The following is a 16,032-nucleotide window of genomic DNA, read 5'->3' as shown; positions in this document are numbered from 1 at the left end:
GCGTGCTGCCACACCCAGCTGTTCGTTTTTTAATCTTAGGGTAGGATCCTTTGTGCACCTGACTGCTGGGTTCTGTGTTCTCTCTGAGTGGCTCCCCGTCCCTCCCAGCCTTCTGTCTCTTCGGAGCATCCATGCCAGTTGTCTTACAGGGCCTGCTGCCTTCTGGATCTCTTCCCTAGTTTCCTCGTGGGTGTTTTAAGTTGTGTCTTCATCCCTGCACTTCCGCCAACAGAAAGGTCTGAGGCCGCGGTTCACGGTTCCGAGAGTGTGGTCCCTAGGCGGCAGCAGCAGCAGCGGAGGCTGGCGAGCTGAATTCTTGGGCCTATTCCCGACTCACTGAGTTGAGTTTAATCACCATGACTGGAATTCTGAGTGGATCCCTCAAGCTTGTGAGGAGCAAAACCTCCAAGAGCTGCTGCTAAAGTCTGTGACCAGGGTTCAACACAGTTACTTAGGATCCAATAAATACTTCTGCAGGCATAGTTGTGGTTTGCAGTGTGAACTCCAGACTGTCCTCTCCATGGGGGCAGTGTCAGGGTCCTTCACGGTCGCTGATGCTAAGGTGGGCCCTTGTTCTCTTCCGGTGTGAAAGTACACTTTCCTGTCACTAACAGGAAATGTGCAGTGAGTAGGATTTTTCACTAAGACACACTTTAAGGAAACATAGAATAATATGTCTGGGGGAAGTCCTCCCTATTGAGGAATGTGATTCCTAGCACCACCCCCTCGGGCTTGCTTCCTCCTTGGAGGCTCTCTTTGGCACTCAGACCCGCCATGACGATCTCTGGATCCACATGGACCCTTCCGGCAGCCTTCTTTTCCATCCTGCAGTGTGCCTCACGGTGCGGCGCTGTGTGGGAGGATATTTGCAAATCCTTTCCCTCAGTTCTATACCTCACAAGCACTTTCTCGTGTCTTTAGCTGCATAATATTTGTCTAGTAATGCAACATAATTTACTTAAGCACTTATTATTAGATTTTTCTCCTACGCTTATGAATATGTTAAGATAAAAGTTTGCATATGTGTTTTTTGGCTACTTCTCAGACTTTAAAATGTTTTTACATTTAATTTAGTGTGTGTGTGTGTGTGTGTGTGTGTGTGTGTGTGTGTGTGTGCTGGTGGAGGTGGGAAGACGATTACTGGGAGTTTGTTCTCTCCTCCCCTGTGAGTCCCAGGGACTGAATTCAGGTTCTCAGTCTTGGTGGTAGATGTCTTTATCTACTGAGTCATCTTGCTGGCCCATTCTCAGACTTGGGCTTAGCGTTAGGATAATTTGGTCCAACATTAATGCTCGAGGCTCTTGATGAATGCTGGCAGGTTACCTGCTAGAAAGGTGGTACCTATTTATATTCCACCAGTATCTGAGTGTCTGTCTCAAATTTTTGCCATCATTTAATATTTTATTTTTTCAAGTTTGTGTTCAATGGACATTGCTGAACTAACTCTCTTTCTGGTGAAGCTGCACTAACACACATTCTCTCTCTCCCTCTTTTAGACAGTATCTCACTGTGTAACTCTGGTTGGCCTAGAACTTGCTATATAGACAAGGATGGCCTGGAACTCCGCGAGGCTCTCCTGTCTCTGCCTCCAGCATGCTGGGATAAAGGGTGTACCACCCTGCCCACTGAGGCTGAACATTTTTTCTGACTGACTTACCTCTTGCATTTTGTGGAAAGACTATGTGAAAACTCTCCAGGTCATGATGTATTAGCCAGTCTGTACCCTCAAAGGACTGTGCCAGACAGAAAGCTAGTTCCTTAGGGCCTCCTGGTAATGTGGGGAGATGGCAGATTGGCAGGTAGGTCAGTCCTCTTTCTGAGTGTCAAGGACAGGACGTGAGCTGACAGTGTTAAGTCAGGTGCCTGGGCCAATGCTGTTACTTCAAGAGGCCCTGCACACCTGCTTCTGGGGTGTGGATGTCTCTCTAGCAGATGAGGAGGAGAAGGCATCCTGGAAATAGGGAGAGTAAGCAGCCCCCCCCCCCCAAAAAAAAACCATGGGAACCCAAGAAACACAAGAGAGGAGGCTCACCCACCCTTCTGGAACTGGTACAGCCTCACTGTGAAAGTCCGTGTGCATCACCAACACGGGATGGCTCACCAGTGAGTCCTTGTGGGTGGCTCCTCTAGCTTTGTTCTCTGTTTTGGACCTTGTCAGATCAGTGAGCTTGGTCTAGCATAGGAACTGGGGCCCTCCAGGAAATGTTACAAGGCCCCAGAAAGGTCTCTGACTAAATGATGGCAGTCACTTGTTCTCTTAAGCAATCTTTGAAATAGCTTCTGGTCCTTTCCCATGCATGCTTTGACTGCCCTTAGTGAAGCGATGGGGAGCGCATCCACTGGGGTTTCTAGATAGTTGTTCTTGTGATAGCTTTGGCTCTTATATTCCAGGGCCTACATTTGCTTATGTTGTGTATTTCTGTGAACTCGTGGTCTCTTACGCACTCGGGACTTACAATGAGAACAAGGGACAATAGTGACCTTACAGGAAGTATGTGCAGGAATTCTGAAAAGCTAGCGTTTCATACTGTGAAACTAGCATGGAAGGAGCCGTTGAGGTCGGTTGCCTGTTGTGTGGACACTCCTCGTGAGGGGAAGCCAGAGCCCATTCTTCGATCATTTCAGCATGCTGTCTGTCTCCTTGAACCCTAGATGTGTGTTTTGGACAAACTGATGGTGGAGCGCCTGTCGGCGGAGAGAACAGAGTGCCTGAACCGCCTGCAGCGGCATGCAGCTGCCGAGAAGCAGGAGGGAGAGAAGCGGCAGGTAACAGTCAGCCAGGCCTTCGCTGCCGAGTCGTGCATGTCTGCTGTGCTGGTCCAGGTCTAGCAGGTCCGAGAGGCTGAGGGTGTGAAGACCGTTTGCACTCCGCAGCCTGTGGGTTTTGTAGCTCCAGTAAAGTTAGTAGCGAAGAGCAGGTAGTCCTGTCGGAGGCTCTTGCTGAGTCTGCTGGGAAGGCCGTCTTTGCTGGAGTCTGTGATCTGGCTGGTGGTCAGTTTCCTCTTCCGGAGTTTACTGCCTTTCCAAGTCAGCAGGAGTGGGATGAGGGCCTGTGGGTTTGCGGGAGCAGCCGAACCCACCTGGTTTGGAAGATTTGCAGGACGTGTAGGCATTTGAGTGGTAGATGACTCACAGCCTTGGTTTGGTGGTAGGTAGCCAGCGGGAGGATGAATGATCACTAACCTTCCGATGTGCCACTTGTGACCTCAAGTGCCATAAAAGTTCATTCTTGGGGACTCGAGAGTTGGCTTAGTGGTAAAGTGTGTCCTGCTCTCCAAAGGACCCAGTACCCACGCTGGCTTGTTCACAACCGCCTGTAATTCCAGCTCCAGGGTACCTCACTCTTCTCTCCAGTGGCACATGCACATGTGTGGCATACATTCACACACACACACACACACACACACACACACACACATTTTTATCAAGGGGTGGGGGCAGGGAAGAGAAGATGGGCATGACAAGGCACATGTGTGGCGCTCAGGACGACTTGAGGAAGTCAGTTCTCTGCTCCTACCATGTGGGTTCTGGGGGCTGAACTGAGATCTTCAGACCTGGCAACAAGTGTCTTCACCACTGAGCCGTCTTACCAGCTCATAAAATACATCTTTTAAGATAAATGTTTAAAGATTATTTTATTTATTTATGTGTGGGGGTGTTTTGTCTGCATCTGTGTCTGTTCACCATGTGGGTGCCTGGTGCCCTGGGATCCCCGGGACTGGAGTTAAAGACTCTAAGCTGGTGGTGAACTGACATCTGGGTGCTGGGAACAGAACTCAGGTTCTCTAGAAGAGCAGTCTGCTCTTATCTACTGAGCCATCTCTCCAGTCCCCCAAAAGTTCATTCTTGAAGCTTTAATTCAGAAGCCTTACCAAATCCAATCTTTTGTGTATTATTTGTTATTTTAGATGTCCTTAGTGGACGAATTAAAAGCCTGGTGTATGTTGAAGATCCAGAATCTGGAGCTGAGGCTTTCTGGAGAGTCTCGGACCTGTAGAGCTAAATCCACACCATCTCCTTGTGACTCCTCTCCAGGTGACCCATGTGCAGAGAGCGTCTGTCAGACAGAGACCCACTCCCTGTCCTTCCTGATCTGAACATTGTGCATACACCAGAGCTGCAGCAGACACAGTGAGGTTCAAATGTTAGGAAGTTTCCAGACACGTGAGAGTGAGGAATAAGATAAGGGATACTGACATGTGTCCTGGTGTATGACCAAAAGCAGCCTGGGGAGGAAAGACTTTATTTGGCTTAAATATCCCAGGTCACACTCCATCAGAGGGAAGTCAGGGCAGGAACTCAAGGCAGGAACCTTGAGACAGAGACCATGAAGGAAATGATGCTCAGCTTGCTTTCTTATACAGCCCAGGACCACCTGCCCAGGGGTAGGAGGACCCACGGTGGCCGGGCTCTCACACATCAACCATTGATGAAGAAAACGCTCTCACAGACTTGTCTATAGGTGATCTGATGGAGGCATTTTCTCAGTTGAGGTTCCTCTTCCCAGATGACCCTAGCTTATGTCAAATTCACAAAAACCAATGAGCACAATGGGGGTCAGTGGATCCTGAGGATGAGGGGTGATGAAGGACCAGCTTTCTTCTGGTCAGGCCTTTCCCTCTTTGATCCTTCTCAAGGAGCCTTTTGCCTTTACCTAAACCTGCAGCCTTTCTGAAGCAGTGGCCTGTGTCCAGAGCTTGCCCTAGGTGGTAAGACATGCTTTAAATGAAGACTCTTAAGCTTCAATAAGTACACTTGATAATTTTTAAAACTAGCATATGTCCATTGTGCAAAATGATGGTTTCATTGTATTTCCACACACACGCATCGTCCCAAATGCCCCCGGTCCCCCCACTTCTGCTAATTCATTTCCTCTTCCCCACCAGCCCCTCTTCTATGTTATGGCTTTTAAGTCTAGATTCTAGTTGGACATGCTAGCACATGCCTTTAATCCCAGCACTCAGGAGGCAGAGGCAGGCGGATCTCTGTGAGTTCAAGGCCAGCCTGGTCTACAGAGTGAGTTCCAGGAAAGGCACCAAAACTACACAAACCCTGCCTCGAAAAAAAACAAAAACAAAAACAAAATCCTGGACATGAGGGGGAGGGAAAGAAAAAGAGGGAGGGAGGGAGAGAGGAAGGGAGGGAGAGAGAAAAAAAAGGTGAAGGAAAACTCAGAGAAGCGGGTGAGTGGTGCCCGGAAAGGTAGAACAGTGGGTGGTTGGTGGTGTCTAGGAATGCTGAGGTTCTGAGGACTCCAGGACCCTCAAGTGAGTGAGACCCCAGTTCTACGGCTAAATCTGGGCACGCTCTGACATTTGTTTCTCCTTTGGAAACAGCTGTAGACCAACCAGCGGGAGCTGCGGGGCCAGTGGCCGCTGCCAACAGCTCCAGTCAGGCTGTGAGGCCCAAGGACAAGGCAGCCAGTGCCACTGCTGCCCAGAGACAACAGCAGGAGCAGCTTCCCTCTGACTGCACAGGCTCCCGGGCGAGGAAGGGCAAGGCCCAGGCAGCCTCCTGCCCCTTGCCTGGGGCTCCCAAGTGTGATCCGCAGACTGGCGCCTGTGTCAACAAAGGCACTCAAACCAAGAAGTCTGGGAGAAGCGGGCAGACCAAGCATCGGGACCAGCAGCCAACAGCCAGCAGCCCCTGTGGGCAGCAGCCGTCGGCAGCGGGCAGTGATATTCGAGATGCCTCGCAAGCCCTGGAGCTAACCCAGTATTTTTTTGAGGCTGTTTCTACCCAGATGGAAAAATGGTATGAACGGAAAATTGAAGAAGCACGAAGCCAGGCCAGTCAGAAAGCCCAGCAAGACGAGGCCACACTGAAGGAGCACATCAGAAGTCTGGAGGAGGAGCTTGCCAAGCTGCGGACCAAGGTGCAGAAGTAACACCCGAACCCCGAGGTGAAGCAATGGGGTTTCTGCTTGGGGACAGCAAATCCCTGTGTCCCAGGAGCTGGTGATCAGGCACAAGGTGGAACTGCCTTTGAAAAAGTCGCTAATCTGTTGTGGACACACACTTCTGTGCTCTGAAGTTACAAGGACTTCACTAGTCCCACTGAATCCCGGGAAGAAAGCTTGAGGAGGTGCAGGCCTCACTCCTAAGTCTAAACTTCAGGCCAGGTTCATAAAAGGCAAGCCACACCAAGAAGAGAAGGTACGTGCCGAAGTCTAAGGTTCGGTGATCTGAAGTATGTCTGAAGCAAAGATTACTCTCTGGGAACTCTACAAGTGGTCATTCATATCCACATCAACACACCTGCTGTGCCTAGACGTCCTAGCAGAGCCAGGACTCAGTTGCAGGAAGCCCTTTTTCTCCCTTGTAACTCTCAAATGCTCATCTTTTAACTCGGTGAAAATCAGATTTTGAGAGGAAATACATTTTATGGATCTCAGTGTCCAGTATGTCTTAAAATAATTTTGAAGGTCATGTGAATAAGGAGTAATACTGCTGACTGGAAATGTTTGTCAAATGAGAAAAGTTTAAACCACTGGTCAGTTACTGTGTTTTTAGCCAAAATAACTGAGCTGATTACTGGAAAAACATTCATGAACCAACTCCAGCCAGTTACCTTAGACTGCCTTTCTGAATTCAAGACCTTTGTTCTGTATTTTGTGAAGAATTAAGGCAATTTCACGGAAGTTTAATTTTGAATTGACTTCTCTCACCGAAGAACATCAAGGTAAATAACTAACTTGACATCAGAATACTGAATATAATGTACCAGACTCAGGCGGTGAAGACATTAGCCAAGACCTTGGATTTCTCTTGCAATCCTTTGGATCATGGATCTTATCAGTCTCCACATGCTCCACGTATGCACAGAAATTCAGTCTATTTCCCTAAGCCTAAGAACCTAGTAACTACTGTCCATGACTTGTGACTAAAATGCTGTTCATTGAGCCAAAGAGAAGTGATGATCTTTCAGTAATAGTATGCATTTAGCCCTTTGTCAAGCCAAGGTTTTGTTTTTCCTTGTAATGACAGTCCAAGGATATAGACATTTCTGTAAAAGTAACAGGGCAGATATTTTTGAGTACAGAATCCAGTGAGTCGTTATTTCTTGTGACTGACCTGTCTCTGTCCTCAGCGTCTTGGGAGGTGCAACCCTTTCCCAGTCTCCTTCACTGGGGTTCTGTCTTCAGCTCACTTGCCCCTGAGCCCTGCTGTGACCCGACTGGCAACAAGATGTCACTCACTCCTGTAGGATCGTCCCTATTATACCCCAGATTATTAGGAACAGCCTAATACTAAGTGAGAGATGAAATCCTGAGCGCAGTGAGTTATGCTCCAAGCAGGAGTTGTTTTCACTATTAGAATCCTTATTACCTCAAGATATCCTTGTTGAGAAGTGCAGAGATCAACTGTAATTGAACATCAAGTCTAGACCATGATATACCTCCTACCCATCAGAAGCAGGCAGCTTATCACTGTGAATTGGACATTTTTGTCAAGGCATTAAGCATACAGACCAGGCTATTGAATAAGGCCGGCCAGCCCCTTACACACAGGGTTGACTTCCTGAGTGGTGGTTGGTTTGTTCTTTGGGGTTTACTGTGTACCCTAGACTGGCCTTGAACTCATGATCTTCCTGTCGAAGCCTCCTGAATTCTGGGGTTAAAGGAGTGAGCGCCATGGCCAACCCTGTTTTGTTTGTAACACCGATGTTAGGTTGGTTGCAACTGTCCCTCTGCATTAGGAAACACTGCAGATCTGGTGTGTATTTCCTCCTTGTGCCATGTGCTGAAACAAGCCAATATCCCAGCTGCACTTTCACAAATAACTGTTTATACCACATACTCGTGTAGGTCATGTTTCAAAGTGGGGCCTAAAAAGTGTCAACAGCTGTGGTGAACGTTATAAAACAGTAAAGTTGTACATTAATGTCCTTTTTCAAAACGAGTAACTGTTAGCACATCCATTATACTGTATACTAAATATCTGTGATGGATGAATGTGTTAGTCCTAGCATCACTTTGATTTGGAGAGTCCAAAACACAGGGTTTTCATATGCGGACCTTTTTTTTTTTTTTTGTGAAAGGCATGTTGTCTAATATTTTTGTCACCTTGAACTTGTGGGTCTCTGTAAGCATTAAACATTGTTTCCAGTTCTGCTGGTACTCTCCTCATTTACAGCAATTTGTTCTGCTGTCTGCACTCAAGACCTCCCGAAAGACAGCCTGCATCCAGCCACTTAGAGCAAATGCATCTAGTTGAAAGTCAACATCAGGTGTCTCCATCAACACTAAGTGGGTGCAATCTGTTTCCGTAGGAATCCTTTTCATGTTGTTAATGCAAGCACATTAACTCCACAAGGTACAGGACAGGATAACACCTTGAAAAAATACAGGAATAAAGTGATTTTCAGTAAACACAAATGGAAAATGATGAAAAAAGCTTATTTTAAGTGTGTGTGTGTGTGTGTGTGTGTGTGTGTGTGTGAGAGAGAGAGAGAGAGAGAGAGAGAGAGAGAGAGAGAGAGAACATGAGCACAGTGCCTCCTTGGCTCTGGAGAGAGAGAGAGAGAGAGAGAGAGAGAGAGAGAGAGAGAGAGAGAGAGAGAGAGAGAGAGAACATGAGCACAGTGCCTCCTTGGCTCTGGATCCCCCAGAGCTGGGGTAACAGGCAGTTATGAGCTGCCCCAAGTGGGTACTGGGACCTCAACTCTGGCCCTCTTCAAGAGTAGTATGTTCTTAACTGTTGAGCCATCTCTCCAACTCCCTAAAAAATCTAAATTTAATGTGAATATAATTTCTTAAAATCTTGTGATTTCTGATTTGTTAGGGTGACTTTTTTTTTTTTAAATCTCTTTGGGCCTGATTCTATATAATCCTTTCCTTTTCCAAGGCAGATGTGGGCTGCTTGCGTTTGGAATGGCCTTTTCCTTAGTTATTCTGGTTTGTGTCTCCCAAGAGTACTTGGTGTAACTGCTGTTCGAGCTTCCGCTTCCCTCAGTCACCCGCAGCAGACTGTTCTGGCATATCCACAGCAATGCTGTGTCGTGAGTTAATGTGCAGCCTGATGGCACCTTTTAAAGGGGAGAAATGATACAGGGCAAACTGTTAAAAACTGGCCTTAGCCACCTATCTGTTACAAAGCTTTTGTGTAAAATCTTCCTTCCATTTGTTAATCTCTCTCTCTTTTGAGACAGGGTTTCAACTATGCAGATCTGGCTGGCCTTGAACTCAGGCCTGTCTGCCTCTGCATCCTGAGTGCTGGGATTAAAGGTATGCTTTTACAACAGGATTGTTGTTGGTTCACATGCATAAAGTCAGTTATCAAAACATCTTCAATTCTAGGACAAGTTTGAGTTTGACATTCAAACTGATCACTTTGCAGGGTACACTCAGAACAGTCATAGGTTGTATAATCCTGAGTCCAGATAAACTGGATTCATGATGAGTAGAATTTCACCAGCAGGTTGTACAATCCTGAGTCCAGATAAACTGGATTCATGATGAGTAGAACTTCACCAGCACTTCCAGCTGGCCAACATCTTCACTGTGGTCCTGTACCCAAGGAAAACATTGCTGAACGAACCTCCTCATGACCCAGGTTCAATTCCCAGCACCCACATGGCAGCTCACAACTGTCTTATAACTACAGCTCCAAGGGATCCACACCCTCACACAGACATGCATGCAGGCAAAACATCAATGCACATAAAACAAAAACAAAAAAACGCCAAACAAGACTTGCCTCTAAACCAGAGGGTCTAATCAAAGCACCTAAGTGGGCAAAGTAGAACTGTCCCTCAGAGATGAAGGGAAAGCTGGGTCTTGCATTAACTTTTCCCATTGAAAGCAATCCTATCCTAAGTGTTTTACCTGTTAGAAAAATAATTAGGCAGAGTGTGGTAGCACACACCTGGCACTTGGCAGAGGCAGGAAGATCTCTGAGTTCATGGCCAGCCAGAGCTACATAGTAAGCTCAAAAAAATAAATAAATAAAAACAAAACAAAATTGAACCCCAGCTTGCCGTAGGACTCTTAACAGCTGTATGTGCTTTTAAAGAATTCTCTATACACTAGTTAACCATCATCATCCACATCTCATGATTGTTGTTTAGTTCCAAGATCTTAGACCTACTCAGAGTCTATAATTGAATCTGAATGTCAACCAGACTACACAATGTAGCTGGAAGTTTCTAGGTCTCACCTGGCCCTGTGGTCCCACAGCTACTTGTAAGATAATCACTCGGAAGCTTAAATTAATTGCAAACTGTATGGCCTATGGCTTCAGCTTCTTGCTAGCTAGCTCTTTCATCTTAAATTAACCCATTCCTATTAATCTGTATGTTGCCACGTTGCCATGGCATTACCAGTCTGCTGACATCTTGTTGCTCTTTGGGCGTTGGCTCACATCTCTCGACTCTTGCCCTTCTTCTCTCTGTACCGTTGCTTGGATTTGCCACCTGGCTGTAAACTTTCTTGCCATAAGCCAAAACAGCTTTATTTATTATCCAATGAGAGCCACACGTATTCACAGCATACAGAAAGACATCCCACAGCAATACAAGGGAATATTTAAATCCCTCTCCCTTCAAGACTGTTCACAGAAAGCATGGTGGCTCACATCTACAACCCTGGCACTTGGAAGGTGGAGGATGGAGGATTAGGACAGAAGGCCTGGTTTCAAAAACAAAAACTCAAAACTTGTTCACAAATGCTTCTTAGGTATTTTTGCAGAGGTGGTGTATTTGAATAACAAACAAAATTGGCTTATGAAAACATTCTGAATTAGATCACTCTCATGCAGAACTGTGCATGGGACCCTAAGGCTCCAGGAGGTGGTGCTGTGCTGGGGAATACAGGTCAAGCACAGTCTGCAACACCTTTCCAGGCATCCAGTACAGGACACTAGTCAGGTTCCCAACCTGGCATCTGTATTCAGTTGATGGGACATGGACTTCTGCTTCCAGGATAACTTCAGACTCTTCAACAAGCTTCCACTTCCACGTGTTTCACTAGATGGTGTAAAAACTATCTCAAGTGTCCTGATGCCAACTTTGTGATGTATTCCTTTTTCCCAATTTTTGAAGAAAATGCAGTGTATCAGGCATCTTTCTTGATGATTCAGTGTTCCACAAAGATGTTGGGTGCAGAAGCTGAGGAATTGCCCAGTCTTCCCTCCTCTTTTTGGTGTTTCAATGATCTCATCTCTTTAACAGCTTGAGATAGAGTGGTTACAACATACCATACTTTTACAGTCTAAAGGTGGTACAGTAAAATCCACACATACTCTGTATCTTGTCATTAAAAACTGTTTATTGAAAAAGGCACAAAACTCTCCTGTTTCTAACCAAAAACATTTATCTCCCCTGGACTGTAAACCTTACCTTCAAAGCAGAACTACAGATCTGACTCTAGCTGATTTAAAATTTGGACACAATTGTGTCTGTTGTAAACATTTTCATTAGTGTTTCCTGTAGCAAGTGGAGAAATGTACACTGTGAATTAGAAGGCATCCCCTAGTTTTATACTAAGGGTGTCTGTGAACTTGATCACATTCTCTCACTCAAATGGACGTCAGTATATTCTTAGAATGTTCAGAGTTGTAAAGCCGACACACTCTAACTGTTATCCTCTGAGTTCCTCCAAGCAGCTCTGTCCTATCCACAGCCTAAGGCGGTACCTACTGCAAGCAGAAGCAGAGGCCTTATAGTTAGTCCCTCTAACTTAACAGTGTTATCAAGGTCACCCATGGGGAGCATGAGACAGTTCTTCACTCATTTTTATTGCAAATAATATTTTATTGTACAACACACTACATTTGATATACCCAAGTACCAGTTAATGGATACTCTGAATCCGGTATCTGGTTATCATGAAGAATGCTGAACTCATGTAGTCATGGTGGCACACACCTCACACCTTTAATCCAAGCACTCAAGAGGCAGAGGCAGGCGGATCTCCGGGTTTGAAGCCAGCCTGGTCTACAAAGTGAAAACCTATCTCAAAAACAAAAACAAAAAAATGCTGAACTCCGTATACACTTTCTATAGGCATGGCTTTAGTTCCAGTTCTCTTGGTTAAAGCCAAGACTTGCTGAAGTTTGAAGTAACTCTATGTCACCTTTTTTTTGGGGTTTTTGTTCATGTGCCACAGTGCCTGTGTGGAGGTTGGAGGCCAACTTTCTGTGGTGGTTTCTCCTTCCACCATGTGGGTCCCATGGGTCAAACTCAGGTTCTTGGCCATGGACCCATTTGTTACAACCCCATCTTGTTCCTTTTCAAGAACTAACAGTCTGTTTTCCAAAGTGGCTGCTGATAGTCTACCTTCACCTGAGCAATGCATGGTTCCAAGCTCCCATCTTCACATCCGTTCACTTTGTAATCGCAGCCACTGCAGTGGAAATTAACGCCTTGACGAGCATTCGTGATTGGTGTGATCATCTTTCCATGTGCCACTGGTGCTTTGTGACGCTAGCTTTGAGCCTGTGCAAAACGCATGGAGATCTGAAAACCTTTCAGTTAAGATTTTGCTAAAGCCAATGTCCTTTCTAATTCCTTTAGCTGCATATTGCCTTGAGTAATCATCATACGGATTGTATCCTGTAGAAGAAAGGGGAATCTAGTCACTGCTTTTACCAGGTTAACCATGGCACGGTTCTAGCATTTTATCCTCTACATTCAAGAACCAACAACGGCTGGTGACAGGAGGTAGCTTTCCATGCCCAAGGCTCTACATTCAGTCCCAACACAAAGGCACCTCCAACAAGCAACCAAGTGCATGCCAGACGCTAGGCTACACATGCAAAGCCAGCTGCTGCTGCAGCTGCAGCACAACACATTTAAAATACCAGGGGGGATTCAGCGGTGATCCAAACGAGCCACCTCAGTGGCTTATTCCAAGATGTTCGCTAAACTTCACAAGTTCAACAACACAACAGGACAAAGGAGGCGGCCTCAGGAGGGTCTCGCTCTCACCTCTTCTGTGGCACTTTTGTTTCTTTTGAATTCTTCCCTGGCCCAGTCCTGAAGGTACTTTCGGTCAGCATCGCTTGGAACTTGCCTAATCGCTCGCAAAATCTTTCTGTAGAGGAGGAGGACTTGTTGCCTTCTCATGAACTGCTCGGGGAGGGAGAAATGCAAATTACAACTGAATCCCCGCCGGCTCCACCTCAGCACACAAACTGTGACCACAGGCGTCCCTTTGGTCCTCAAACAGAACAAGACAAAAAGTCCATCCCGGCGGTCGGCTTGGGTAGTGCACACCACCCACCCCCCGCCCTCCCGTGGCTGTGGTGAGCCAGGTCTCCTGGAGAGTGCCTCCAAAGACCCCGGGGACAACCCCACACGAGCCGAGCGACGACCGCGGTCCCCGCTCAAGGCGGGCCGGGGGCCTGCGGGGCCGGGAGAACGCCGGGTACCTGCTTCAGCGTCAGCGCCGTGGGAGGCAGGCGAGAGGAGGCCATGCCGCCTACCGAGGCAGCCGCCTGGTGCGCAAGAGCGGAAGTGGAGGGAGCCTGGGACCGACGGGACCACGGAAGCGGAAGTAGGAGGCGGGCGAGCCGGTATCCTAGGAGCCCGAGGCTTGAGTCTTGAGTTTCTGCGGGGGGTTACCCAGCTCGAACGCCGTGAGGAGCTTGTCACCTAGGAGCTTAAGCTTTTCACCGGAGGGGAGAAGCTGTGCGCTTTTTGAGCACCCTTGATGCGTAACTGAAAAGACTGACCTTTAAAGAAGCCATTTCACCTTGCAGCCTGCAAGCTTTTCTTTTTCTCTGAGCTTTACCCTCCAGCCGGTAGTCACCGCGATCGCTGTGGTTCCGTGCTCTTTCCCTACTCATGGGCCTCTGGCTTTTTTGTTTTGTCCCCCACAACACACACCTCGCAGTGTGTCATATATAACTAACTACTCAGAACAGCTCCAGATGCATATAACTCTAATTCTCAGTGTTTGCTTTCACAGGCATCCTGAGTAATGCTTAACGCCGTGAGCTTTTTCAATTTTTCTCTATTGTGGGAGCTTGAGGATCAAACTCGAGTAATCAGGGTTGGTGAGAAGTACCTTTACTGTCTGAGCCCTTTCAGTGGCCCTTGGGCAATTTCTTTACACATTATACTCTACATTAACGTGTTTGTTCTTTTGAGACTTTAGTTTCATATTCGACTCACAGCTGTTGTAAAATTGTATTGTACTGATCAGTTCCCTTTAAATATTTTTACTCCGTCTAAAAGTTATTTTTATTTATGGCGTAATATGGATCTAAGTTCTTTTCCCACCACTAGACTGAAAATTCAAAATCGCTATGCAATCCCTAACTTTCCCTGGCCATTGTGGTAATCTTTTTGACCAGAGGGTCTTTTAGGGCTGAGTCTGCTCAGGTTTGTTTTACTCTTGAACTAGCATTATGCTCTATAAATTATCATTTTTTTTTTGGGTGGATGGGAGGATGTGAGCATTGGAGTTCAGATGGAAAGGTATCCTGGCTGTCAGGAGCCAAGGAATGCTACAAACTCATCATAAGCTCTGCAGCTCTGCTCGGGGGAAGGGTAACACATCTGCTCTGGCCAGCGGAGTTTTACAGCACTGCCCGGGCCAGCCAAGCGTTAGAGCTCTGCTCTGCTGGGGGAGAGTTTCCCCAGTGAAAGTCTTACAGTTCATCTTCACTCCAGCTCCCTCAAAAGCTGTTATAGCTGGCCTCTGCTCTGGGGACAGCGTCACGCTGCACAACAGACCTCACTCAAGAGATTTATTGGGAGAGGGAAAATCCAGCAGGGGGGCTGCCTCTAAGATGAGACACAACAAACTCCACAGAATGCAGAGCTTATATAGGGTTTCTTTTCTGGAGTTGCTTGGGCTTGGTGTTTTTTGTGGCCTGATTCTGGGGCAAGCTCAGCGATTGGTGGGATTTCAAGTCCTTGGCCCTGGTCTTGGGGTCAAGTCAGGGTCAGGGTGCTTTTCCTGGCCCTTTTACCCTACAGGGTGTCTGGCAGATCAGTAGTTTCTTGTTAGAATATTTTATTGTTGTTGACTATAATCCTTGGAAAGGTACTGAGCTGTTTCTCTGCACATCACCTGGCGATATTTATTGGAATTCTGAATTAGTGCTGGGTCTATAAATTGGGCGCTGAGAACAGGTATTTTGTACATTCTTTTCCTCTACAAACAAGGATGCTAGCCACAGGCGGGGTTGTCATAGGGATATAAATTCCTTGGCTCAGAGATTTATGTTTTGGATAGGAAAGCTCGTAAGGTCAATGCAGTGTCACTAAATTGACTGAGAGTAGGCCCTTCCTCTTATAAATTCTCAGTGTCGAAGCTCAGGGTACAGCCTTTTTAAAGACAAAACCACAGTGACATCATTGTCAGGTGTAGGTCAGGGGACCTGGTCACATTTGTTTTGACTATACAACCAGCAGATATTTTGGTTATTATATCTGAGCCGTGGAAAGCCCTGAACATGCTGCCAAGGTGGATGTGACTGTTCACGGGGTTAAGGAACTGAAAAGGTTCCTGAGCAGACACAAGATGGAGTCAGTGTGAAGGCGTCACTTCGGTCACTTCATTCCTCTTCTTAGTAAAGAATAGAAATCTTTGATTTCTATGAGAGGGCAAGTGCTAGTTCCTCAGGATCATTAGACATAGGAGGAGGATACAAGGGCCCATGGGCCTGTGAGTAAGGTGTGGATTCCAATCAAACAAGCTATGGAACCAGAGATGACTGGCCCTCTCAAATCTATCATTTGTAAGGACCAACTGTTATTTGGACGCAGTTAGGAATAACTCAATACATAAATCAGGTAATTTTTTTTTTTTTAAAAGCTATTACTTTTAGATACAGCCATTGGGACTAGGCCCATAGGAAACATTATGGCCAATATTACCAGGAGTCCAAAGAGAGTAAGGGGGATCATGACCCCATCTCCATGTCCCTTGTTGGATTCCTTAGTTTCGGCTATGTGTACCCATTGGCTTCCAGTTTTATAGCCAGAGCAGGGCTGGAGCCTGGTCCCCATGGTGTCTGGAAGGTGAGGCTGGTTTGGATTTTCAGTCTGGGCTTCTTCCTTCTCGGGCAGTGTGGTTTTCTT

The 16,032-nt window shown here is 46.7% G+C and overlaps 2 protein-coding genes across 2 annotated transcripts in view; one reads left to right on the top strand and one right to left on the bottom strand.

The window, feature by feature from the left end:
• Nucleotides 1-8,346, top strand: part of Ankrd6 (ankyrin repeat domain 6) — a 181,031-nt gene extending 172,685 nt beyond the window's left edge. The window contains exons 14-16 of the mRNA XM_059254077.1: nucleotides 2,653-2,766; nucleotides 3,909-4,035; nucleotides 5,337-8,346. Coding sequence (XP_059110060.1) covers nucleotides 2,653-2,766; nucleotides 3,909-4,035; nucleotides 5,337-5,887 — 792 coding nt within the window. The 3' untranslated portion in view covers nucleotides 5,888-8,346. The remainder of the gene's footprint in view (nucleotides 1-2,652; nucleotides 2,767-3,908; nucleotides 4,036-5,336) is intronic.
• Nucleotides 8,347-11,714: 3,368 nt separating this feature from the next.
• On the bottom strand, nucleotides 11,715-13,499 carry Lyrm2 (LYR motif containing 2). Its single transcript, XM_059254076.1, has 3 exons — nucleotides 13,371-13,499; nucleotides 12,928-13,068; nucleotides 11,715-12,552 (listed from the first exon to the last, which is right to left on the bottom strand). The coding sequence occupies exons 1-3, from the start codon at nucleotides 13,413-13,415 to the stop codon at nucleotides 12,472-12,474; spliced, it is 267 nt and encodes an 88-aa protein (XP_059110059.1). The 5' UTR covers nucleotides 13,416-13,499; the 3' UTR covers nucleotides 11,715-12,471.
• Between the last annotated feature and the right edge of the window lie 2,533 nt (nucleotides 13,500-16,032).

Source organism: Peromyscus eremicus, chromosome 2 (genome assembly GCF_949786415.1).
Source record: "Peromyscus eremicus chromosome 2, PerEre_H2_v1, whole genome shotgun sequence".
Classification (NCBI taxonomy): domain Eukaryota; kingdom Metazoa; phylum Chordata; class Mammalia; order Rodentia; family Cricetidae; genus Peromyscus; species Peromyscus eremicus.
The sequence above is the reverse complement of the archived record's forward strand: the minus strand, read 5'-3'. Positions and strand labels throughout refer to the sequence as shown.

Excerpts from the sequence above, each read along its gene's own strand:
- Lyrm2 (XM_059254076.1), bottom strand. The coding sequence starts at position 13,415 with ATGGCCTCCTCTCGCCTGCCTCCCACGGCGCTGACGCTGAAGCAG. Across the intron at positions 13,069-13,370 it reads CGGCGCTGACGCTGAAGCAG|TTCATGAGAAGGCAACAAGT; the intron begins GTACCCGGCGTT and ends CTCCCCGAGCAG. Across the intron at positions 12,553-12,927 it reads ACAAAAGTGCCACAGAAGAG|GATACAATCCGTATGATGAT; the intron begins GTGAGAGCGAGA and ends TTTCTTCTACAG.